Source organism: Vicugna pacos, chromosome 19, assembly GCF_048564905.1.
Source record: "Vicugna pacos chromosome 19, VicPac4, whole genome shotgun sequence".
Lineage (NCBI taxonomy): Eukaryota > Metazoa > Chordata > Mammalia > Artiodactyla > Camelidae > Vicugna > Vicugna pacos.
This window is the reverse complement of record NC_133005.1, coordinates 20,856,109-20,883,112: the sequence shown is the minus strand read 5'-3', so window position 1 is coordinate 20,883,112 and position 27,004 is coordinate 20,856,109. Positions and strand designations below refer to the sequence as shown.

The following is a 27,004-nucleotide window of genomic DNA, read 5'->3' as shown; positions in this document are numbered from 1 at the left end:
ATGCAGAGATGAACAGAGCCAACTGGAGGCCTCTCCTACAAGTTTGAAATTGGGTTCTGAGAGCCTGGAATTGATATCTCATGACTCTGAGCCCTACCTGTGCCTTAGAACTCACCAGAGAAGCTTAAAAAGGAAACAACAGCCTGGGCCCTATCCCCAGAGATGCTGATTTAATTGGTCTGGTGTGGGACTGATCATTGTGATTTTTTTTCCTCTATACATTTATCTATTTATTTATTTTTAATTTACAATGTTGTATTAGTTTCTGCTGTACAGCATAGTGATTCAGTTATACAATGTATTTACATGTTCTTTTTCATTACAAGTTTCTACAAGCCATTGAGTATAGTTTTCTGTACTATACAGTAGGACCTTGTTTATCTGTTATGTACATAGTAGCTTGTATCAGCCAATCCCAGATTCCGAATATATCCATCCTTCCCTCTTTTACCCCCAGAAACCATAAGTTTGCTTTCTATGTCTATGAGTCTCTTTCTGTTTTGTAAATAAGCTCTTTGGGTCACTTTTTTTTAGGTTCCACATATAAATAATACCATATGATGTTTGTCTTTCTCTGACTGACTGACCTCACTTGGTATGATAAACTCTGGGTCCATCTATGTTGCTGTAAACGACATTATTACATTCCTTTTTATGGCTAAGTAGTGTTCCATTGTATATATACAGCACATTTTCTTTATCCATTCGTCTGTCAGTGGACATTTAGATTGCTTCAATGTCTTGGCTGTTTAAAAAGTGCTGCTGTGAACATTGGGATTCATGTTTCCTTTCGAATGAGAGTTTTCTCCAAATATATGCCCAGAAGTAGGACTGCTAGATCATATGATAACTCTGTTTTTAGTTTTTTAAGGAACCTCCTCAGCATTCTCCATAGTGGCTGCATCAGTTTACGTTCCCACCCACAGTGTACAAGGACTCCTTTTCTCCACATCCTCACCAGCATTTATTATTTGTAGACTTTTTGATGAGGCCATTCTGACTGATGTGAAATGATACCTCATTGTAGTTCTGATTTGCGTTTCTCGAATAATTAGTGATGTTGAGCATCTTTTCATGTGCCTGTTGGCCATCTATATATCTTCTTTGGATAAATGTTTATTTAGATCTTCTGCTAATTTTTTGATCGAGTTGTTTGGTTTTTTGACATTGAACTGTGTGAGCTACTTGTGTATTTTGCAGATTAATCCTTTGTTGGTTGCATCACTTGCAGTATTTTCTCCCATTCCATAGGTTGTCTTTTTGTTTTGTTTATGGTTTCCTTTGCTGTGCAAAAACTTTTAAGTTTAATTAGGTCTCATTGTTTATTTTTGTTTTTATTTCCATTACTCTAGGAGACAGATCCCCCAAATACTGCTGTGAATTATGTTAAAGAGTGTTCTGCCTATGTTTTCCTAGAAGTTTTATATTATCTGGTCTTAAATTTAGGCCTTTAATCTGTTTTGAGTTTATATTTGTATATAGTATTACAAAATGTTCTAATTTCATTCTTTTACATGTAGCTGTCCATTATCCCAACACCACTTATTGAAGACACTGTCTTTTCTCCATCGTATAGTCTTGCCTCCTTTGTCATAGTTGATTTTTAATCTCATAGCATTGTGATCAGAGAAGATGCTTGATGTGATTTCAGTTTTCTTAAGTTTGCCAAGGTATGCTTTGTGGCCCAGCATGTGGTCTATCCTAGAGAAAGTTCCATGTGCGTTTGAGAAGAATGTGTGCTCTGCTGCTTTGTGATGGAATGCTCTATAGATCTCAGCTAAGTCCATCTGGTCTACTGTCATTTAAGGCCTGTGTTACTGAGATATTTTAAAGGCTCTCCAGTGATTCTTATGTTCAAATAGCTTTGAAAAACCCTGAGTTACAATAACAACCTACTCAAAAAATGGGCAGAAAACCAAAACAAATATTTCTCCAATGAAGACATATAAATGGCCAACAGGCACATGAAAAAATGCTCAATATTGCTAACTATCAGAGAAATGCAACTGCAATGAGTAACCACTATATATAAAATAGATTTGAAAAACCAGATTTCTTCTGTGTAGCACCGGGAACTATATTCAATATCTTGTAGTAACCTATAATGAAAAAGAATATGGAAACAAATATATGTATATATATGTATGACTGAAACATTATGCAGTACACCAGAAATTGACACCTTATAACTGACTATATTTCAATTAAAAAAAAAACTTGCAATGAGGTATCATCTCACACCAGTCAGAATAGCTAACATTAAAAAGTCCACAAATGATAGATGCTGGAAAGGGTGTGGAGAAAAGGGAACCCTCCTACACTGTTGATGAGAATGTAATTTGATGCAGCCACTATGGAAAACAGTATGGAGATTCCTTAAAAAACTAAAAATAGACTTATCATTACATTTAACATAAAGACATAGCATTTAGAGTTAAGGAATATTTGACAAAATATGCTATTTAGAAATTTGAATTAACCACTATCAGTTTATGAAAATAGACTTACCATATGATCCAGCAGTCCCACTCCTGGGCGTGTATCCAGAGGGAACTCTAATTCAAAAAGATACATGCACCCCAGTGTTCATAGCAGCCCTATTTACAATAACGAAGACATGGAAGCAACCTAAATATCCATCGACAGATGACTGGATAAATAAGTTCCTTCCTTCCTCGTTACTTTTCATTTTTAGAGACTTTGTTTAAAGCAGTTCTAGGTTCACAACAAAATTGAGGGGAAGTTACAGAAATTTCCTGCCTCCGCACATGCATAGCCTCCCCTGTTGTTAGCATCACTCACCAGAATTGTACATTTTTTGCTGAGGATGAAGACGAACCTCGACTAATACATTGTAATCATCCAAAGTCCATAGTTTACCTTAGGGTTCACACCTGGTGTTGCACATTGTGTGGGGTTTGGGCAAATGTATGACAACATATCCATCATCATAATACACAGAATGTTTTGACTACCCTAAAAGTCCTCTGCTGGAGCCCCTTTTTCACTTTTCAGCTCTCTCTAACCTGGCTTCCATCCCCATACCCCATCTAATTTATTTTTGTTGAGGACGACTAAAATATAGCTGTTGCCAAATCCAAAACTTACTTTTCAGTTATGTTTTTGGTTTCTCAACAATATCAACCAACTGATCATCCCATCAGTGAGACTCCTCTTGCCTTTTGTGACCCCATACTGCCCTGAGACTGCTCTTTCTTGGCCTTCCTTGCACTGTCTTTTCTATTCAACGTGTCACTGTTAGTATTCTCCCAGAACTCGACCCTGGCTCTCTTTTCACTCGTGTTCCCTGGTTGAATTCTTCCATCCCCATCTGCAGCATAACATGCCCAGAAATGAACTTGTTGATCCTTCCTCGCCAGTCTTCCCCATATCACTGACTGGCAACATCATGCTGCCAGTTCCAAGTCACGCCTCTCCCTTTGACACCCGGCAGGCACCCTCACCACATCCCAGCAGTTCTAGTTGTCAAACCTATCAGTCTGCTCTGCCTCCACTCCCCATCCTGACCCTAACCATTCCAGTCTCGTCAGGACAATTTCAATTGATTGTGGCTTCTCTGCAGCCCACAAAAAGTCCAAAGGAGACCTTTAAAAGTCATGAGTTAGTATCTTAACTGCTTCTGTCATATCCCGTGGCTCTGCATTGTATCTTAAATATAAACCAGGGTCCTCTGTTCACCTCTCCACCTTCACCTTGCGCTACCTTCCTCTGTATTCCCATTTCATGAGCCTCCTTCTGTTTCTTCCAAAGCACCGAGCTGCTTCCCACCTTCCATCATTTGTACATACTTTTCCTCCTTTCTGGAACGCTCTTCCCCCTACCCTTCATCTGTATACTTTTACAGATGAAGTAAAAATTTTTGCTTGTTTTTTCCAAACAAAGATCAATTCTCTGACATCAACTGGCTGTTGTACAGTTCAGTTCAGTTCTGACACTAACCACTTGGAATTAGTGCCCACTGTACAGTTAAGGGCTCAGTCCAGCAGACTGCTCCCACTTCCGACGTGAGCCACAGGTGAGTCCGCAGGCTGCCCGCACTTCTGCCTGGCAAACCACGAGTTTAGAAGTTCCCAATGACCACCTCCCCTCAGATTCAACAGTTCGCTAGAATGACTTGCAGAACTCAGGCAAGCACTATACATTTAATTACAGGTTTACTATATAGAATACAACTCAGGAACAGCCCAGTGGAAGAGATGCTTAGGGCAAAGTTTGGGGGCACAAGGGCGAGCTTGGAGCTTCCATGCTCTTTCTGGGCACCGCACACTCCCAGCACATCAACGTGTTCACCAGCCCCGAAGCCCGCCAAGCCTCATCATTCCTCGTGTTTCCAAGGTTTCATTGAATAGGCATAATTGGTGAAATCGCTGGTCTTTGGTGATTGAACTCAGTCTCCAGCCCCTCCCTCCTCCCAGCAGAGAGATGCACTGGGGAACTGAATGATCTAACCCCCCTAATCACTTGATTGGTTTTTCTGGTGGCCAGTCCCTGTCCTGAAGCTGTTTAGGTCCTTCCCTCCCAAGAGGGAAAGAAAGACACTCCTGAATTACATCTCCATAAACCTGTTATAAAAATTAGGTAACTCAGACTCAGAGACCGTATCATTTTTTTAAACTCTTCTGTAGTGTATAAATGTGTGCAAATAACTAGTAAACATATATTTGAAAGATTTTTTTAATCAAAATTTTAAAAGTAGTTTTTTCCTTCTTAATGCTGAGAAATAATCTGTGTGAAGATAAACCAGTCTTTTCACATCATGATGGACATTTGGATTGTCTCCAGTTTTTGACTATTACAAGTAAAGCTCTTATAACCATTTGTGCAAAAAGATGGGAGAGAACACTCCTATCATGCAGGGGATTTCAAGGGTTTTAAGAACTCTGCCAGGAACTCAGGATCAAGACCATATATTTGTTTCTTACTATATCACACTCATCCTTCAAATTTGGAGACCCAGTGTCCCTTCCTCCAGGATTCCCCCGGACTAAATCCTCTCCCCTGGTTCTTCTCGCCCATGGAACTGTATTCTTTTCCATCATGGTACATGTCACAGTGTTGTACTTGCTAATTATCTGTATTCATGGTTAGATCCTAAGCTTCAAGGGAGCAGGCACACTGTCTCTTGTTCACTCCCGTGTACACACATCTGCAGCACCTAGCACTGAGTCATGCTTAAACATGTGGAAAGTAAACTAGACCTTCGGGAGAAGTACAAAGTCATGAGGAGCCACAGGCACCAGCCTCCCTGAGGGGAAGGAGCTGGTGCTGCTGGCTGGTGGGAATGCAGCAGCCCTGTGCTAACTCAGCGGCCCCAGTTAGCAGGTGTGTTATATTCTTGGACTGTGTGTATGGAATGAGATGACTCTGCTACCAAGTACCAGCCTAGTGAGGATCAGTCACTTCAGCTGATGGTGGAGGACGGAGTGACACCATCAGAATTTGTCAGGGTAGCATCTTTAGGGACCACAGTCTGTAGGAAACGGGACAGATGGTGTTCTCATCACTTCTCCCTTTTGAATGTGGGGACCTTTGGAAAAGAATCCAGAACTTTGTTTTTTTCTGAATTTTGTTTAGGAACTCGGAATGATGAGCTTTTAGCTGAGAATAGAGTCCTTTTCATGAGCATGGGGAAGAAAATATTTTCCCAGAGCAAGTTAACCAGGTCCAAAAGGATATACATGAAATATAAGGAGAGAAGGAATGGTACCCAGATAATCCTGCACACTCAGAACAACAGGTCATAGCACACGGAAGAGAGAAGGAGAGTTGGGGGTTGGAGTGGAAGGGGGCAGCTCAGTGATTCAAATGAGAAAATGTCAGTATGAGGTAAATTAGAAAAGGACTCCCAGACTTGGGCACAGTGAAGAGTAAACTCTAGATTCTGATAAATCCGTTAAGCCCTCGTGGTGTCTTGTTGAGATGCTCCCTCCGACTCTAGTAGGAGCCTTGTGTATAAAGAGGGAAATAATACGACTTATTTGCTTGCTCTAAAAATCCAGTGAGGTGATGTATGTGGAAGACTATCTGGGAGTGATGTGCTAGTGTGGTCAGGATGGTGACTGTTAGTAAAAGCAGGAGAGACAGACACACACTCTGTGGAAATCTGTGTGGCTGGAGTTAGAGGCGCCTTAGAGGGTAGCATTTGGATGAGGATGAAAAGGAGAAGCAGGCAGTGACGTCCTGCCACCTGGCCAAGAGGAGGTATTGTAATGGGAATTCCTAATATAAGCAAGATACAGTGTTTTTAGAAAACTTTTAATTATCTGAACTTCTGCTAAGACTCTTGTCAGATGGACAGCAGACATTTTGACAAATCCACAACTTGTTAATCATTTCATTTTCCAGAAGATGAAAGTGATATGGGGACCTGCCACTTTGAATTCAGACCAGAATGGTAAAGTGCAGATCATCCCAGGAGCTTGTGCAGAAGCAGCAGTATCTCTGTGTTTAGGTTGGCTCGGAGGTCAAGGTCAGGCCAAGAAATGATACGTAGTTTTAGGAAGGCTGGACAGGAAAAGATACACGTTATTTAATGGCCTTACGGTCCAGGAGGAAGTTTCACTATGCTCTCAAAATATTCTAGCTGTGCAGTTACAGTTAAGCTGGTGAAAAACACACCGCCAAACACTGAGCTCTCAGAAAAATTGTGAGTTTTCAAAGATATATACAAAAGAGGGGAAAAAAGACCTAGAATCAAAGCATGACTTTTTGAGAATGGTCTCAGGGAAGTGCAAGCCTCTCATAAGCAGGGACAGGTTTAGGACAAAAAGGTCAGTGGATCCTTGTTTTCTCCTTCCGTGCAGAGCTAAGAGGAAGTGAGAGACCCTTAGCCCGTGGCCAGTGTCTTTGTGTTGAAAGAGAAAAATACACTTCTTGAAGAATGATCTTTGAATGCCATTGGCAAAATGTCAGTAATTTCCAAGGCTCAGTGCTGGACGTACTGAGATTGACTAGGTCATTCTCTACTTTCGTGTATGTTCAAAAGTTTCTGTGATTTTTTTAAAGTTACATTTGTATTTAAAAAATATACAAAACAGTTGACAAGAGGGACTGCAGTAGGATGAACACTGAGGCACGGCCTTACCTGTCCCAAATTAGTGGTAGGAAAAAAAGACGGGAGGGGTTTCGGCAAGTGCCATCTTTTTTGAAATAACTAGTAAAGTCTTCATTGCTGTGTTACCCTAGAAGCCGTCAGGCATGTTACCAGCTATTCTGTTTGTGTCTCTTAGAAAAGCTGGAAAGGTAGAAGGAACCAGGTTGTTGGTGTTTTCAGCAGGTCTGCATTAAAGACAGAAGCCCCACTGAGGCCTGGGGGGAAAGGGGCACAGACGGACCTTCTGAGCTGCCCTGTTTCCTAGCTCTGCGTTGAGGGTCGTCCCAGGAAGGGCCTCTGAGTGACATCAGAGTCCTCGCCTCTGAGGCCAGCCCCATACTCAGCAGCACCTTGACCAACTCATTGGCCTCGTGCCTTCCATGTGGATTTGCTGCCTCCTTGTGTTCATCTCTTAGAATAAAAATAACAAAAAGCAGGATTACAAGGGCAAGAAGGCAAGACTATGCATGGAAACCATGAAAGACTGGAAAGGTTACTCTTCTCAGATTCCTTCACTGCTTCTTCCTGTTCTCCCCAACTTCTCAGTGTCGGGGTGTCCTCAGAACACTCTTCTCTGTTTGTATTCACTCCCTTGGGGGCCCCGTCCAGATTTATTACTTCAAATACTGTGCACTTTGCTGATGACTCTCAAATGCCATCTCTAGCCCCGACCTGACACCAGCCCCCAGGCTTTTCTGCCTGTTCACGACATCTCCCCATGCCTGTCAAATAGGTGTGTAAGGTCTCCACATGTCTAACGCTGAACTCTGCTGTCTCCCACCTGCTCCCCCGAGCCGTCCCCGCCTAGGTTGATGGCAAATTCCTCAGGCCAAAGACCCTGGCTTTTCTCTTTCTTTCATACCCTCCATCCAGCCCATCAGGAAATCCTGTTGTCTCAACCTTCCAAAGTGCTTTTCACACGTCCTGATTTGAGCCACCCTCATTTCTCGCCTGGACTCCTGTTCTTTCTCTTTCTGCCATTGCCACTTTAATGGTCCTCCCCAGCGTAAGTTAGATCATAATGCTTCTCTGCTCAGAAACCTGCGCTGGCTCCTCATCTCAGTAAAATCCAACCACTTTATTTTAATGCCTGTAGGGCCCTCATGATCTGCCATCCCCTTCCCTTTATGTCTTCATCGTTGGCCTGACTTCCCTCCACTCCAGGCACGTCCTTGCCCCAGACTTTGCACTGGCTGGCCCTGCTGCCCAGGCTCGTTTCTCCAGAATTCTCCTGAGCTACTACCTGCTGCGCATCCTCCAAGTCTTTGCCCAGATGAGACCTTCTCAAGAATTAAAGCCCCCCTACTCTGACCATTCTGCTTTAGAGTGCCACGGGCACTCCGAACCTCCTTACCCTTACTGTCTATTTATGTAGCATTTACACCCTCTGACAGGCTCTATAATTTGCTTATTTATATTGTTTACTATTTGCCTCCATCCGCTGGCACCAAAGTGGTCTTTTGTTCTCTTCAGTGATGTATTCCATGAGCCTAGAAGAGGACCTGGCCCAGTAAATTGTTGATTAAAAAAAAAATTGAAACTGTCAGAGAGGAGGAAGGATCATCAGTGTCAGGATGGCCAAGAGGCCCAGCAAGTTAGGGACTGCAGGCTCCCCATGGAGTGGTGACCCTGGGCTCCTCTTTTGCCAGAGTACCCATTGGACAGGTTTGCTCTCTTGTGCATCTTGGGGAGGCGGTAGGCTGAGGGAGGCTTAATTTCTGTTTGTGAAAGGACAGAAGCCCCGTCCTCCTGGCACCTCTGAGTGCCTGTCTCCAACCAGCCCGGGAGTCACTGCGGCTGCCTTTCACAAAGCCAACCCATCGTGCAAACACAGAGCTCAGCAAGAGGGTGCCTGTAGCAAGCCCCCTTTACAAGTTAATGAGTGGAAATGCCAGTTTTAAAATTATTTAAGCAGTAATCTGTTCTTAGAAACAATAATTAGTACATACATGTGAACTAAAAAACAGTGCAGTATACTGTATATATGTATTTACATGCAATATAATGTGTGTGTACAGTCGAACTGTAATAATTCTACCTAATAAAACTGAAAAAGAAGAAAAAGAAGTTATTCAGGCAATTACCTAAGAGGTTTATTTGTTAAGCTCACTAGCCCTTTTAAAGCAGAAGTCAGTCATTCTCTCTGCTGTTGCAGTAGCTTTTCAAACCATTCAGTGTCTGGTTTACTGTTCAGAGAACATTGAAACCATTTGCAGTTACAAGACCCCTGGGAGTTATTCTCTCCCAATGCTTTCAAGAAAGTTGTTGGCATGAGTTTGTTTTATTTTATTGAAAAAAAATTTACTTTGTAAAAATATAATTGAGTATATATATATATATATATATATATATATGTATATATATAATTACATACAAATTTCTTGTTTACTTATGAAAAGCTGGTGGTTAACTTTTGATAATTAACTTTTCTGATTTCTTTAGACTTTACTAGTAAATGTTTGCTAGTTTGATTAAATAGCATGCTTGTTATTTGTCATAATTATTATAGAATTATTTTTCTTATTTGGGATGAGCCATAATGAGCATCCTGATAAAGACCCAGCAGGAGGTCAAGGCTCTCCTCTCTCGGAGTACCTTGTGGTGGAGACAGAACAGTCTAGTGGCTGGGCTGGGAAAGCCAGCTTATTACAGTCTGCTCACCCTTTGTTTCCTGTGGACCAGGGCTTGGTTGTGATGACTCATCAGAAAGGAGCTTGGAGTTGGTATTTGGAGGGTTGTTCCGCTGCCTGGCCTGAGGTGTGGGTGACAGCCTGCTGAACCTGGGGGCTGGGATAATAACTCGGTACTTTCCTTTCTCACAGTTGTTTCCTCTCTTTGCTCCTGGTGGCTGCTGTGGTTTGGAAGATCAAACAAAGTTGTTGGGCTTCCAGACGTAGAGAGGTAAGCCTCAGTGGAAGATCAATGACTTCCCGTAAGAGCAGGCCTTCATGTCCAGGCCTCCCTAAACCCAGAGCCCCTCCTTGTCCCTCTACTCTGCAAAATTTCGTTTATTTATGTGTTTGGCTTATACCACCTCTGAATAAAGAGCTCTTTTGGTTCCTATCTGCTGTGTAACAGAGGACAGGTTTTGTTGCTGTGTAAATACTTGGTTCAAGTTTCAGCAGGAAGGAAGAAAGCCTGCTAGTAATAATAATAACATATGAGGAGATAGGATAATTCATTTAATGTGTTTAACAAGCAGGCATCATAGCATTATATCCATCAGTACGTTACTATGTATCTCTAACAGATAAGGACTTTTTCTTTAATGTAACAACAATACTTTTATCACAGCCAACAAAATTAAAAGTCTTAATGTTGTCTGTTACCTGGTCCATGTCCAGTTTTCCCCAACCATCTCAAATATATTGTTTTGGACTTGATTTATTTGAATCAGAAAGGAAGAGATGTTTTTATATATAGTATCCTGTAACAATACTCAGTACTCATTGCATTAATGGTTGCTATGTTGCTCATCAGCAACTTCTTCGAGAGATGCAGCAGATGGCCAGTCGTCCCTTTGCCTCTGTAAACGTTGCCTTGGAAACAGATGAAGAGCCTCCTGATCTTATTGGGGGGAGTATAAAGGTAAGCTTGAGATTCAAAAGTCCCTATGACTTAACTTGCCAAAACTCATGCTTCTAAGTCTGGGTAACCAGAGAGAGCAAGAGTGTCATTCTGTTGCCTCTTATGTTGTCCTCTGTCTTTTTAATAATAAGTCAACACACTGAAGGTATTAGGTAGCCTTTTGCTTTCATTTTCCAGTCGTTGATTCATTTTGTTAAGCAGTCTCATGTTCAGGGGATTTTAAAATATAAATAATTTGTCTGATATTCTTGTAAGTTTTTTGTGGTGTAATACTTGAAAACTTGAAAATAGCTAAACTGAACCATTTTTCTTTATAAATATTTTGGGGGATTTATTTAAAGGAAGAAAAGTCATAATTGATTATGAATTCTGTGGAAGATAAATAATTCTGACACCCCCCCCATGATGAAGAATGTGATAAGACTCTTTTGACAAAACGATGAAATATTTCAGATTCTCTTGGGAAACAGCTGTGTGTGTGTGTGTGTGTTTGTGTGTGAATGACCTATATGTCCTAACATACTTAATAAAGCATTACTGAGCTCACAGGAAGTAGGTGAAATTTCCAGGGACAGCTCTTCTTTCCTTCTTCCAAGAAAAAACAAACCATGAACCATAACCAGAACCATATGTGATCTTAAGTGGTTCTAGACTGGTAACACACCACAGCTCTCAGCTAAAGTAGAAACAGATCCTGTCTGTAGGAAAACATACCCAATTCAGCTGTGTAGAATTCCCACAGATCAAGATCAAACAAAGATCACCAAGGATGAGAGAAAAGCCACCATGAATAAGAGTCAGCAGAAACAACAGAATTGACATCTAAAGAACAATATAGCTCTGTATGAAATGTTTAATACAGAAATGAAAGATTGAATAATAAAGATGAGGAAGCCATGAGAGTCAAGAATGGCCAAGCAGATCTGAGAAAGAACCAAAGGGAAATGTTATAAATCGAAAATATAGTAGTTGAAATTTTTTAAATGACTAAATTTACATGTTAAACAGCACATTAGACACAAGTGAGGAGGGAGCTTTTGAGCTGGAAGATGAATCTGAAAAAATTGTACGAAATGCACACCTGAAATTAACACAACATTGTAAATCAAGTGTACTTCAATTAAATAAATAAATACGTTTTTAAAAAAGAAATGCTTGGAGGAAATGAAAAAAATTAAAAATAAAAATAGAATTATATGAGCCAGCAATCCCATTTCTGGGTATGTACCCAAAAGAATTGAAAGCAGAGTCTTGAAAGTATATTTTCACACTCCTGTGTGCACAGCAGCATTATTCACAGCTAAAAGTTGGAAGCCACCCAAGTGTCCATTAACATATTGAATGAATAAGCAAAATGTTGTATATACATACAGTGGAATATTACTCAGCCTTAAAAAGGAAAGAAATTCTAGCACATGCTACAGAGATGAATCTTGAAGACATTATGCTAAGTGAAATAAGCCAGTCACAAAAAGACAAATATATATAATTTCACTTATATGAGGTACCTTGAGTAGTCAGATTCATAGGGACAGAAAATAGAATGGTAGTTGCCAGGGTCTGAGGAGGAGGAATTGCATTTCTGTTTTACAAGATGAAGGAGTTCTAGAGATGGGTGGTGGTGATGGTCACACAATAGTGTAAACATGCTTAACACCATTGAACTGAACATCTAAAAATGGTTAAGACAGCAAATTTTATGTTATGTGTAAATTACCACATTAAAAAATAACTGGGGAAAAAGAGAAGATCACCTACAAAGGAATGACAGAGTGACAGCTGACTTCTCATTAACTTCTCGGAAGCCACAGGAGAGAAGAAAAATGTCTTCAGAGTATTGAAAGAGAAGAACCGCCAACCTAGACTAGCGGGCCCAGTAACTACCTTCCAAGAACAAGGATAAAATTTAAGATGTCTCCAGATTAGGGGAAAAACGGAGCATTTGCCACCAACACATCTATACAAAAGAAACGTCTAAAGAATGTGCTAGGAAGGAGGAAAATTATCCCCAGGAGGATGGAGTAAGAAGGCATAACATGTACATAAATCTAAACAAACATTGTCCTGGTAAAATAGGAATAGTTTGTGGGTTTAGGAAGAACAGACCAGCCTGAAGTACTGACGACACCCTGTGTCATCTGTCAGCAGCACATGGCGCAGTTGGCTGCTCCTTAAAACACTTCCTTGACTCTCAGGACACCACACTCACCTTCTGGCTGTTCTCGCTCCGTATTCTTTGTTCAACCCTCTTCATCTGCCCAGCATCTCTTAATAGTCGTGTGCATCACAGGATCAGTCTTTGCACCTCCTCTCACATCTTTTACATCCACGCCTTTGGTGACTGTCTCAGTCTCTTCAGGCTGTTGCTAACAAAATGCCAGAGACTGGGTGGCTTATAAACAATAGAAAGTTATTTCTTACAGGTTTGGAGGCTGGGAAATCCAAGATCAGGGTACTGGCAGATTAGGTGTCTGGTGAGGGCTTATTTCTGGTTCATAAATGGTGGCTTCTAGCTCTGGTCTTAAGTGGTGGTGGGGTCGGGGAGCTCTCAGGGTCTCTTGTCTAAGGGCACTAATCCCATTCATGAGGGCTCAGCCCTCATGACACAATCATTTCCCAAAGGCCTCACCTCCAAACACTATCACATTGGGTGTTAAAATGTAACATACGAATTTTGGAAGTACACAAATATTCAGACCACAGCAATGATCTTATCCATTGTGGATTTAAACACCGTGAGCTCTCCACTCAGACCTCTTCCGTGAGTGGCCAACTCATGTATCAAATTGCTTGCTCAGCGTTGCCACTTGGATGTCATTATAAGCATCTCAGAATTAACATGTCCACACTGAGCTCTAGATGCTCTTCCCCACAACCTGCTCCTCTGGTGTAACTCCCTCAGCTCAGTGCATTTCACCTTCATCACCCTAGTCACCCAGGCCAAAGTCGTCCTTGACTTGTCCTTGCTCTCATCCTCATTGGACAGCCAGTCCATTAGCAAATCTTTATGGCTTTATCTTCAAAAATATTTCCTGACCACAGTGCACCACGTCCACCACGGTTACCTGTCACCTTAATCTAGGCCACTGGCATCTCCCAGCTGGACTCTTGCAGTGGCCTTGTAACCGGTTACCCCCCGGCTGCCATTTCACTCATCTAGTCATTTCCCCATGCCATAGCCAGGGTGGTTCTGGAAATGATTTTTTTCAACAGATTTGAGGAAATTGATGACATGTTTGGGGATATGGTAGGCAGAATTCTAAAGATGGCCCCCAAGATTCCTGAATCATGATTATTCAGTCAAACACTACTCTGGGTTCTGCTGTGAAGAAATTTTGCAGAAGTAATGAAAGTCTGAGGGTAGGTGACCTTAAGATGTAAGGAGAGCTTTCTCCGGCTGGTGGCGGAAGAAGAAGCATGAGAAGGACTTGATGCACCGACGCTGGTTTGAAGCTGGAGGGGGCGTGTGGGGAAGAGTGGGAATGGCCTCTAAGAGAAGAGAGTGGTGCCTGGCTGACCACTAGCAAGAAAATGGAGACCTCAGACCTGTAGCTGCAAGGAGCTGGATTCTGCTAACAATCTGAATGTGTTTTGAAGCAGATTCCTCCGCAGAGCTCAGCTGATAACTTGACTTCCATCTCCTGGAGATAAGAGCTAGCCCCTTGAGACCTTTGCTGAGAATTTTTCCAGAACTGATGGAAGACATGAACAGGGCCTGCATGCCTAAGCTGAGAGCCCTACGGAGCTCTCACCTGGCCTTCTGATCTACAAAACTGCGGCAATAAATAGGTGCTGTTTTAAGTACCTAAGTTGGAATTTGTTTCACAGCAATAGAAACTAGCACAGGGGCATTTAAAATCACATCTGAAGGCTATGAAGGTCTTTCCTGGGAAACACCACTTTAGGTAATTCTTTGTTTTCTTCCACCAGACTGTTCCCAAGCCCATCGCCCTGGAGCCATGTTTTGGCAACAAAGCTGCCGTCCTCTCTGTGTTTGTGAGGCTCCCTCGAGGCCTCGGTGGAATTCCTCCTCCTGGGCAGTCAGGTGAGTAGATGAGGGTCGGTGACAAATACAGTTATGTTTCAGATGTGTGAAGGCTCCTTTCTTAGAGAACTTGGGTATAAAAGCAACATTGAATTCAGGCGTACCTCGGAGATGTCGCAGATTCAGTTCCAGAACACTGCGACAAAGCGAACACCTCAGCAGAGCGAGTCACGTGAGTTTTTTGGTTTCCCGGTGCATAAAAGTTACGTTCACACTATACTGTAGTCTGTTAAGTGTGCAATAGCATTATGTCTAAAGAAAACAATATTCATTCTTAATTTTAAAATGCTTTATTGGGGAGAGGGTGTAGCTCAGTGGTAGAGTGGGTGCTTAGCATGCACAAGGTCCTGGGTTCAATCCTTAGCACCTCCATTAAAAAAAAAAGGAAAAAAATAAAAATACTTTATTTCTTTAAAATATGCTATCATCTGACAATGCAGACTTGCCATAAACTTTCAATTTGTAAAGAAAAACAAAACAAAACAAAAACTAAAGGCACAGTGTCTGTGAAGCACAGTAAGTGTGGTGTGCCTGTGGTGCTGCCTCGCGTCATCGCGAGGATTCTGTCAGGTGGTCCCATGGTCGCTTGTATGCCCTGACCTGTCTTTCCTGAGGTCACCATTCCTTCCTGGGAAAAGTCTAGAGCTCCCTTCGCTGCGCCAGCCTCCTTAGCCTCCCAGTGGCAGTGACACTTCCGACCACACCTTCCTTTGCTGCCAGTGTTTCCAGCCCCCTCTGACTGTGCTGCTTCTGGCCTCTTTCCTTGCTCTGCCCTGAAATGCGGGCTTTCTCCCTCTTCGCTCCGTCTGCGCTTCCTCAGTCATCTCACCTCCTCTCCTGGTTTCCTGCTAGCTCCTCCAAGTTAGCGGTTCTCCAGTTGGTATTTCTAGCACTGCTGCATTTCTTCTGCTTTTCCACTCTATTTTTAGCATAAGGCACAAACAACAATTATAACATCCTAAAGGAAGGTTTTGAAAATTTACTCACAATTCTAGCATCCACCACCCACCAATTTTCACAGTTCTGTTTCCTTTCTAGCCCTTGCTAATAATTTAGTTGCAATGATTGTATAGCTTTAATTAAAAATTAAAATTAAAAATTCTTCTTTTTTCATGTAACGATCATAAACATTTTTACAGCTTGCTCCGTAATATTTTACCAAAGTCTTTTACACTATTCCATCAAGTACATGAATCATAATTTAGATAAACATTCTTTTACTGTTGAACATGAAGAGGGAATGGAATGATTTTGGAAGTGTGTTGATTAATCATGGAGTACTTTGGAGAGATGCCTCAGACAGTGCGAATGTTTTAGACAACTTTCAGTTGAGATGGTTCTGTGAGTCAGGGTTGCCTTAGCCAAAGAAAGCCTTGTGACTATGAGTAAAGTCAGAGTCTTTGCTCAGGCCCTGAGTTCCCCAGCCCCTCAGATCCAGAAGGGCCTTCAGCTCAGCTTTCAGGAATCTGAGTCTGTGTGTTCTCACAGGGAGGCCATCAGGCATGACCAGGCCAGGATTTATTGTCATTCACAGGGGAGTGGCTTGATTTGCTTTCATCTAGCAAAGTCCTGTGAGATGAGCCACTAGCTCAGCCTTGCCTGTTTTGAGGGCAGGATGACCCATTGACCAGATGCTCTGGAACAGTGTCTCCTGCCAGCGCTCGGCTCAGCAGACATTGGCCAGGACTCCCTGAGGGCAAAGGTGGCTGGGGTGGGGAGGTGACAGGCTTGCGACACTGTGGCCTTTCCTGCTGCAAACCCTGCCTGATGTGGCCCTCCTCCCTGGACTCCTGATAAAGACCTGTTCACTGCTTGAGACCCGCCCCAGGGGCGGGGCCACCCCCTCCCCATCCCCCATTTTATTTATTTACTTTTATTGAAGTGTAGTTGATTTACAATATTGTATTAGTCTCAGGTATACAACAGTGAGTCAACATTTTTATAGATTGTACTCCATTTATAGTTACTACAAGGTAACAGCTTCTCTCCTTTCTGGTGTGTACACCTTAAGGTTCCTCCTACTAAACCTCAGGCCCTTTTCTCCTTCGGTGTGGGTTCATTATTCCCCCAGATGACCCTCTACCTGCTGTCTTTGCTACAACTGTTGTCACTGCTATGGACTCCCCATTTCGGCCAGGCACTAAACCTGGCACTTAAAAGCTACCTCCCTACCCCCACCCAGTTGTATAGACTCAGGGAGGTGGAGTAAGAAGCTCCTGTAACATGGCTCCTGAGGGCCTCAGCAGGGCTCTGAGCCTGTCTGGACTTTCTCATGCATAGGAATCCAGCTCCCCCAGGACTGCCTTCCCTAATGAGCATCAGGTTAATCGATTCCCAATACGAAAGGGAGAACGGAGCCACCAGTCCCTAAAGCAGAGGTGGTGGTGGACGGTGGGGCGATGAGCCAGGTACCGTTCTGTGACCTGTCATCAGTTCATTCATTGACCCATCACACAAGCCCTGTGCTGATCTCCATTTTACAAATGAGGAAACTGAGGCACAGGGAGGTTAAAGAACCTCACTTATTCCAAAGCCTGGACCCAGAGTCTGTCCTAACCCCTATTGTGATATAAATATAAAAATAACTAGTGCTGGCTGGGTGATGTGGAATGAATCTGAATTTCATCGTAAAGAGTGCTGCTTTTTCTTGGCACCTATTTGGAGTCAGGCAGGAGAAAATGAGTGCTTAGAGCATGTCTGCTATTTTTTTTAAATGCTCCCACCACCAGGCACTTTGCTTGGTTGATCTGCTGAAAAGCAAGATACTGGGGGGGCGGGGGGCGGGGGTTATATATTTGTACAAATAAACACTGAAAGAACATATGCAAACTAATGAAAGCAGTTACTCTGATGGAGGGGGAAATATGGAGGGAGACAAATTGAAAGTAAGACCTTTCCCATCTGTGTATTTATTTATTTATTGTACCGTGGGAATGTAAAAAGAAAAAAATTTTTAATTATTTTTTAAATAAAAGCAAGCTGTTCCTTAACATGCTTTCCCTCTGTGGGTTCTCTCAAGGTCTCGCAGTGGCCAGCGCCCTGGTGGACATTTCTCAGCAGATGCCAATAGTATACAAAGAGAAGTCAGGAGCGGTGAGAAACCGGAAGCAGCAGCCCCCTGCGCAGCCTGGGACCTGCATTTGATGCTGGGGCCAGGACTCTCCGTGGGCGTGAGCAAGGTGTGGCGCGCCAGAGCCTTCTGCAGGGAGGGAGCAGGCAGGGAGACGCTGTGTGGGGCAGAAGACTGGAAACCCTCGAAACATCCACCTCATCTGCATGTTCACAAGCTTTCTTTGACGGTTTCTCCCATCTGTGCTCCAGCATCTAACCTTTTACTTTTGCATAGGAAATAACTGGTTTAGTTACAGGTCCGGGGGGATCCAGTGTTTGCTGGAGGAGGCCGGTGCAGAGCCAGTGAGAGAGCTGGGAATGACACTCAGGTCCACTTGTGGAAAACTGGTCTTGGGACTGTCTCAACTGTGCAAAAAACAAAAGATGTAGTGTTTACAAGTAGACCCTTGTCATCAGTCATTCTTGAACCTGGTCTTTTAAAAACTACTCAGATGAATTAACTTGTTTTCATCTGAAGCCTGCTATCTTTGTTAAAAGATGTGCTATTTATTCTTGCACGATTTAGGCAAATCTCTCTCTTCCAGGGAGTAGCTTTTTTCTAGCTGAGAATTAATAACGGTCCATCTCTTCTGAATCATAAGGTAGAAGGGGGTATTTTAAATGTCAGGGTCAGCAGTGTTACTTGGAATGTAAACTGATATAATGGGTAGTTTCCTGTAGCAACTTGATTAGTTTAGTCGTAATCCATTTGAGGTTCTCTCTTTTTCTCTTCCTCCCCCACCTTCACACACACACATGCACACACACACGTGCACACACACACACTAAGTGCCTAGACTTTAAATAGATCTAGCAATTGGAAAGTTAGTAAGCATTAAGTTTTTACATAATTGCATTCCAACATTCTTATAAAACTTAAATAGCTATCATTGGCAATCTGCTCTTTTTCTAACATCTAATTTGCAGCCAGGAAAGAATTTTCTCACCCCAAGGAACATTTAACATAGCAGCAGGGATTGAGAGGAAAGCAGAGATGACCTAACTATGAAAGCTCCTGATTTTATTATTATCAAAAAGGACACTACAGAAGGCACATTCCCTGCGTGTCTCCCGGCCCCGGGTCACTCCAGGCCCGATGTTTGCTTCAGTCCTTCTGGCCACTCCTGCCAGGGCACCGCAGCGGAAGGGACTCGCTCATGTACCCTGTCTCCCTTGAGCAGAAAAGAACGTGACAGCACTTGGGACCCCTGGATCAAAGAGTGGCTCTGTGCCCGTGGCCTGCTCTGAGCTGGTGGTTCGTTCTCAGGCTGCAGGTGGAGTCACACCCCAGGAGGGAAGCGGTCTCCGGCTGTCAGGCAGAGCCTGCCCAAAGCCTGGAGAAGGACCTGGAGCTGTTTGCCCTCTTTCCTCCCGTTGGGGCTCAGGGCTCCCAGGCAGTGGCTGTGGGGAGGACAGTGAACGCTGATAAGGATGAAAAGCACATGGGGAAAATGGACAAAGAAGGAAAACTATGCCAAATGGAAAGTGACCAAATGTACGTGGGGTAGGGCTGTCCCTGCTCTTCTCCAGGGCACTGCCTGAACATCGTGTTGTCCCCATCCATGGTGCTCTGTACTCTGGCTTTATGCAGCAGCCTCCCAAGATCTCTCTTCTGCTTCAAGACCCAGGGTTCTCTGGCATCACCCTGGTGGGATGGACCTTTAGACAGCAATGCTCAAGTTTGTGAATTCAGAGAAATTAATACTCAAAAGAGCAAAAACTGTGGCATTTCACCTTTATATGCAGTGCCTAGAGAGGGAGTACTATCTCTTCCCCATCACTAACCCCACTCCCATGAAGAATTGCCTGGAAAGATGTTTTCAAGGATGTCGAACCATAAAACACTGTCTGATGCACAAAACACCTCGACTTTGAGCCTCGCCTCTCAAAATGCTGCTTTTTTACATCACTGTTAAAGAGCAGACGGTTCTAGAAAAGACCCCTCCTCTTACGAGGTCCCCACATCCCTCCCCCAGATCACAAGATCGCAGCACCCACAGAGAGCCTGCCATAGACTGGCCTTTCACCCCTGTAATTACCACGAGGCCACTGGCGAGCACCCTCTGCCAGGGGAAGTCCTTGTTTGTTCAAAGAACCAGTGTTTCCTTGACAAAGAAGCCTCTTCCCCATGGTAGTCCCATGCCTTGAAATAACATGCAGTGTGTCCCACAGCCACCTGGTTACTTTTTTTTTTTCCTAAAAGATAATGTTTATTTTTTAAAAGAAAGGAAGGAGTAAGTGAAGTTTAATTCTGCTCCAGCAGGGGAGAAACAGCTGACTCCACCTGCTTCTCCTTTGCAGCCAGTAGCTAACAGCTTCCTCCAGGCTCAGGCCAGAAGAAGGGAAGAGCAAGAGAAAGAGACACCCAGCTTAGAGCCAGTTACCAAGAGGATGGAGCTCCAGAGAAACGCCTGCGTGTCACCGGAGAGCCTGTATATAAATTCAAATAGTCATGAAAACATTGATATTGCACTTGTACATAACTATACAGTAGTGTCCGAATGTTCAGACATTCGGGGTGTACATAAAACAAAAATATCTTAATGTATTTTTATTAAACGTAACAGTGTCTGAGTTTCACCTACCATATTTTTGTGCCATATACTGGAAATCCAGGTTCAGAGATGTCCTCCCGTTAGGCCCTGATATGGTGGTAACAAAGCTGAGAAAGGCATCCCCATTGTGGCCATGTGTTCAAATGCATCCGGGACCAATTGGAGAACTCTGAGAGCAGGAATCACATCGGTGCACACGTGAAAAGGCGGGCAGTCGCTGGCATTGGCTCCGCAAGTGAGCCGTGAGTCTCCCCGTTGTCCTCTTGGTGCTGCGGGTGGCCAGGGATGGCCGGTCTCATCCTGAGTCTTTAGGTTCAAGGACTATACCTGTAGATACCAGATTTTCCATAAAAGGGTTTTCCAGGCTGCATTTTGTTGTGGTTTTGTCTAAATTTTTAATGACCATTTCCCAGGACCATAGTTTATTTACTATACTGAAAACTGGGGGAGGGAGTGGGTGGCTACTTTGTCAGTAAATAGCTCCTGTTTCCCCATGGGGAACCACACCCTTGCCTCCTGCACCTCCCACCCCCTCCCCACACAGCCTGGGGACAAATCTGTGCTTCCCTGTGAGGGTCATCTCTTAAAGTGGAAGGAGGTGTGGAGAGAAGGTAGCCCATACTCCCCTGAGCTAGCCCAGAGGAAAAACAGCCCTGGACAGGAGACTGTCAGCAGAAAGAAAATACTGGAATATCTGTGGGTGAGGCCTGAGGTGCAAGACTGGAGATGCACTGGGAAATCTGGGGCAAATGGAAAGACCAGAGCACTGTCTATAAAAAACAAAAGACGTTTTACCTTACGGTGCAAATCTTGCTCCTTCAATTTAATGGAGTGTATTTGAGGAGGGGGTGGAAGTGATTCACTTCCTTGGGTGGTGGTGTGGTGGTCTTTTCATTAACACCTTTGATCCTTCAGTTTCATTCATTCATCCATTCATTCACCAGATATTCACTAAGCACCTACTGACAACCTAAGCTAACGTTAAGGCAATGACTGAGATGGAGAAGAAGCTCTTCAAAATTACCACAAAACCCAGCTCCTCAAACGCGTCATCTCAGGAGACCTTTCTTTGTGGTGGTTTCTGTGAGAACTGGCCACCTGAGGACAGACCCAGGAAGACAGAGGGTCTGGCCTCAGGCCATGCACCGGCTTTCAGTCTGAAATGTTTACCCAGTTTACCAAATGGCTCAAACCATAAAAATCACCATGACGGTTCGTAGACAGCCAAGCCCACCGAGAGACACATCCCCTAAGGTGTCTAAATTAATGAGCACCCTTGCCTGCAGGGAGACGACTGGAGAGGAAAACCGGCGCCTTCTCTTTTAAAGGCAATAATGGAACCGACTTTCAGTAACTGAATTTGTGCACAAAACATTCTAAACACTAGTGAAGCCTGTTTTGTTGAACTAATTCTGGCTCTGGAAATGTTTTTGTTTTATAGTTATTTACAGTTTTGTTTGGGAGTTTTTTGGTTTGGACTCAAGCTTAGTTTGTTAATATGTATAATTTAGCATCTATTGTACTCATGTAAATATGGAGTAAGTATTGTAAACTATTTCATTGCTGGGGATTGTGGGTGTTATACATACATTTAGGACTGCGATTTTTTGGTATTTTTTTGTATTGTAAAATAACAGCTAATTTAAGCAGGAACAAGAGAATTAAGGGAGGTCTGTGCATTTTAAACACAATGTGAAGAACTTGTATATAAACAAAAGTAAATACTATAATACAAATTTCCTTCTGAAATAAAAGTAGATCTGGTAAAAATGCGGTTTTTGTTCTGAGTGATTTTTGTTTTGTTTCACTTATTTTTAGTTTGGTCATGAGAACCTTAAGAAAAGGGGGAAAAATGTTTTAAAAGGTTTAACAGTTTTCAGACTGCCTCAGAGGAAGTGCTTGGCAGTCCGTGAATGAGGTGCAAACCTGCAGGGTGGGCACCTCAGCCCCTCTGGTGGGAGCTGAGCGCTGGGCCGTGGGGGGAGCCCTGCGCAGCTTGTGAGCAGACTTCCCGGCGTCCCCACGCGGCACATGTGCCCTTGACACACCGGTGCTGGGGAAGGAGACCAGAATACAGAGCAGCTCTGCCGGGCACCGTCGCCCCGATGCCCACGTTGACACCTTGCCAGCCACCCCTGATCATTCAGCTTCCCGTGTCTCACATCTCTGGCTAAACCTCAGGTCTGCTGGCAGGTTTAGTCCTCCATGGCGACAGCCTCCTCCTTGGTCTTGAATTTCTGATGACGTCCTATGTCCACTCACCGAGCCTTGTCTGCGTGTCTGCCCCACTTTACACGGCCCCTGCAGGACCTCAGAACAGGGTCAGAACAGTGCATTTCAGCGCCCTGGTGCAGAGTGCAAAAGGCCTAGAGGATGAGATCAGTGTAATGTGAGCTGAGAAAGTCCCGAGGATGCACGAGGAAGGGCTGCACTTCATACAGGGGCGGGTGGGCGAGGTAGCAGGCCAGGACCAGGAGCCTGGAGGAGGCCTGCCCACCGGAGCTGGGCCTGGGTGGGAAACAGCTGGACTGGAGGTGGCAGCCAGGTTGGGGAGGATCTTGAAACTGTTCTGAGAGGGTTGTGCGAGCCACCAGGTATTTCTAACAGGCTAGAAACCTGTGGTTTAGCAATACTGTGGCAGTTTGCCATTGGACACACAGGTCAGCGGCATCTCCCAGCCCCCTTGCAGTTAAGTTGGGGCCACAAACTGGGCTTTAGGCAAAGAAGTGTTGGAAGAAGTGATGTATACAAGTTCCAAACTTGGCCTCTATGCCATGCTCCCATACAGGACTCCCTGGAGTTCACATGTTAAAGACGTTCGAGGGAACGAAGGTCCCTAAGTCCCCAGTCAGAGACAAGCCACCTGCTCAGCATGTGCTGTGTGCTGCCTTTTGCACCACTGAAAAGCAAAATTTTGCTCTACTGTCCCACTGAGACTTGGAGTTTTATTACAACAGGTAATAAAACTTTCTTACTCTTACAAATAAACCGGCGCCTTGAAGTGCAAGGCAACTGTGACCAAAACCTAAGTCGCATGGCACTGAGGGAGTCCGTGGTCAGGTGGCGGGCAACGAAAAAACCAGTGCAGTGGGCAGAACAGCTGGGGGACCCTGTCAGGCAGCAGCAAAACATCTGGTACGGCTATTAAGTCTGACAGCTTGCTAAAGCAACCTATGTGTCTACTGAGTTTTTAGTCCAAGGGGAAGAAGGTAGGGAAAAACAGCACATGGTACCTGTTGATTTTATTGGCTGCTTTTGGCAAGGCATCAAAAGATGGAGCTGAGTTCCAGAATTAGCCAGTTAACAAGAAAGGTGTGGAGGGTCCTGAAATCCAGGGTCACGTGGTGGTAGAAGGGCCAACTAGTCTTGCGTCTAGTCTCCAAACAGTAAGAGGAGCTCATAAGCAAAGAAGGCCCAGTGGGACTCAGTGACAGCCCCATGGTGAGAATCAGAGGGTGTGGTCTTCCTGCTTGAGCCTCTTAACCTCAAGGCCATCATCTTGAGGGACAGGCATGTGGCTAAGTTAGGAAAAAAATAAAGTCAACCTGAGATCTGTGTCCAGAAAAGACCCAGGACCCTCTGCTGTCACTGACCCTCGACCTGCCTGGTAAATAAAAGAGGAAAAAAAAGTATAGGTTTTCAAGAGAATGATGTTGCCGAAGAAACCTTTAGCCTAACCTTTAAAAAAACGAGAGCAACTCACCATCCAACCAACCCTGTGAAGCCTGAGAAAGCCGTAATTAGAACCTCCCAGTCAGGAGATGGTTGCAAAAGCTGTCTGAGGAGGGCTCACAACCCAGTGCCCCTCGGATGTGGCCCAGAGAGCAGATGTGGGTCCGGTCAGGAGCTGCCCCCACCCCAAGGCAGGGCCCAGCACGATTCCAAAGTGGCTGTAGGCCAGTAACGGCTGTGTGTCTGCCACCCTCTTCCTTCCTGGATAGGCAGGTTAGGAGGGTGTCCTGCCCACCTTGCCCCTGTCTGATGGCCAGGCACTGTGTAAGGACCAGGGACTTCACAGGGACCAAGACAGACAAAAATCCCCGTTCACGTGGAGTCTACTACCATCTAGTGGGGGAGACATAATCAAGACAATGCCAGGTGATGAGTCCTGTGAAGAAAGGTAAAAATCAGGTTGGGGTAGAAAGTGCTGGGGTTGTGGGGGTGGTTGCTGGAGAAAAATGGGAAGGACAGCATTGGGAGGAGCCGGGGCCAGCCAGATCCCGCGGGACAACGGTTCTCAACCGGCACAGGACTGCCCTCTAGGGGACATCGTGGGAAGAGGTGGGGCAATTTGATAACCGCATTCAAAGGGCGGCAATGCTGTGATTTAGTGACTGGACCTGAACGTGGCCATCCTGTGACATGCAGGACTATCCTGCCCAGCAAGGAATTGACCCATGTCCCATTCAATTTTCAAATATCTTGCTGTATATTTGTATAGATGAAAAAATCTGTTTCTAATTATTTTAGTGTAGAACCCAACCCTGTTGTAAACACAAAGTTTTCTGGAAATGCAATTATTTTACTGTGTAAATAAAAGGAATAGTGGACTTTGCTCTTTTCAAAACTGTACCAAGAGCCGGTCATCATTTTGGAAAATTCTGTTACCAATCACAACGTCATTTCTGGCATCTGAGTCCTCAACCCCACACACTTGTGTGGGTTGTGTCTGTGAAGACAGACACACACCCTGAGGCTCTATTACTAGCTGTGTGACCTGCCTGGCAAGAATTCTCCTCCATCCTGTGTCCCGAACACAAGGAAGGCACTAGACCAGATGACCCCGATGATTGTATGAAGTGTGTTGCACGGAGTGCTGGGGCTCGGCCCTGGCCCGTCTGCATACCCTGGGGGCCCTTCCTCATTTGCTTAAATCCCAGTCCCTTTGCGACTCAGGTTCTAAAGTTTTGCGTGTATTTTATTTTCTTGTGTGTGTACTCATCTTAATTTTCCCTTGGGTCTTCTGCCTTGGACTGGAGGCTCCTTTGGGTGTGGAGTGATGTGTCCCTGGCACAACGGTTTCCCAAAACATCCTTCACCCAAGCCTTCCCGGGCCGTGTCTCTGCCTCCTTTCACGTGTGTGCCTGGCTCACTGGCAAGTTGCTATTCAGCTGGGGACCCCTCCTGGCTCTCTGGAAATTTCACCCACCCGTGTCCACATTTCCTGTAAAGATAAGCCAGTTCTGTGAGTTTGGCCCCACCTGACTCTGTTGGGGAGGGTGGGGGAAGCAGGCAGGCAGCGGGCAGCTGTCAACCTTGCACCCGAGACAACAGGCTCCAAGCTAGAGTGGATGTTCATGAGCCATGAAGTTTCCACCCATAAATCCAGAAATGCTTCCAGCACCTGCCGTTCTGCCTGCCCCCACCCCCAGCCACCTGCCAGCTAGAGGCTCAGTGCTGACATCAGCCAACAGAGAACCAGTCACAGGGATGAGGCCAGGGCCGCAGTTTCCCATGGTGCAGGTGAGAGTGACAGCAAGCTGACTACCCGGCAGGACCCCCTCCTGGTCGTGGGGGCCAAGCTGGACTCAGCTTTGAGGTATCTGGCCAGACTTAACACCGCGTTATAAGCCACGTTATATTGAAGTGACGGAAAACAAACACTCCATTTAGTTTTCTGGGGCTGCTGTAACAAACTACCCAACCATGGTGGCTTTAAGTGATGGAAATTTACTCTCACAGTTCTGGGGGCCAAATGTCCAAAGTCGTGGTGCTGGCAGGATTGCACTCTCTCCAGAGCAGACACTCTAGGGCAGAATCTGTTCCTGGCCTCTTCTAGCTTTGGGTGGCTGCGGGCATCCCTTGGCTTGGGGCCACATCTCTCCTGTCTGCCTGTGTCTTTCCGGCCCCTCTCTTCTGTGTGTCTGTGTTTAATCTCCCTCTGCCTCTCTCTTATGAGGATATGTGTGACTGCATTTATGGCCCACTGATAATCCAGGATAAGCACCTCTTAGGATCTTTAACTTAATCACATCCTTCCCATGTAAGGTAATAGTCACTCTTTTGCCTACATATAAGCTAAACTTCACAGATTCCCAGGAATTAGGATGTGGACATATCTTTGGGGCCACTAGTCAGCCCATTACAGCAACAAAACCCCAGGAAAGTCGATTGTCCCAAAGGTGGCAAGATGGTGGCCTCTGCATGCCACAGTGCCTTATCCCCCCTCTTGGCTGGGCCATGCCCCTGACGGCCTCAAGCCTCCTGCAGGAAATGTTCACTCTAGGAAAAAACAGAGAGCCAGGCTCACTTGGGGACCCCGTGACCTTTCCTTTCTCCCCTGCACCCAAAAAGGAAGCCTCTTTTCTGTTGCACATTGTCTGATGTTAAAGAGGTTCCATTTGATTAAACCCTGTGCCTGCGCTGGAGAGAAGGACTGAAGGATGAAGGCCAGCTACCATGGAACAATTATGCTATTGTCAGCCAAGTTCTGCTCACTTTTCTCTTCCCAATCTTTGGAAAAGTGTATGCCTATTTTTCACTCAAATTATCTGAATAAAAGATGGGAGTAGTTGAGTTTAACACTCTCACAAAAGGCAAATCCCTTAGCAGATGTTTAATTCTGAATTTGGGCCACCACACAAGAAATCT

The 27,004-nt window shown here is 44.6% G+C and overlaps 1 protein-coding gene across 2 annotated transcripts in view; it reads left to right on the top strand.

Annotated features, from left to right (window-relative positions):
• ATRN (attractin) overlaps positions 1–20,294 on the top strand; it is a 125,216-nt gene extending 104,922 nt beyond the window's left edge. Inside the window, exons 26-30 of one of the 2 annotated variants that reach the window (XM_072943884.1) lie at positions 9,937–10,015; positions 10,595–10,702; positions 14,633–14,747; positions 17,767–17,926; positions 20,160–20,246. In XM_072943884.1, coding sequence (XP_072799985.1) covers positions 9,937–10,015; positions 10,595–10,702; positions 14,633–14,747; positions 17,767–17,891 — 427 coding nt within the window. In that variant the 3' untranslated portion in view covers positions 17,892–17,926; positions 20,160–20,246. Of the gene's footprint in view, positions 1–9,936; positions 10,016–10,594; positions 10,703–14,632; positions 14,748–17,766 lie in introns of both variants that reach the window. The other variant, XM_031674978.2, reaches the window with a different exon arrangement.
• The last annotated feature ends 6,710 nt before the right edge of the window (positions 20,295–27,004 follow it).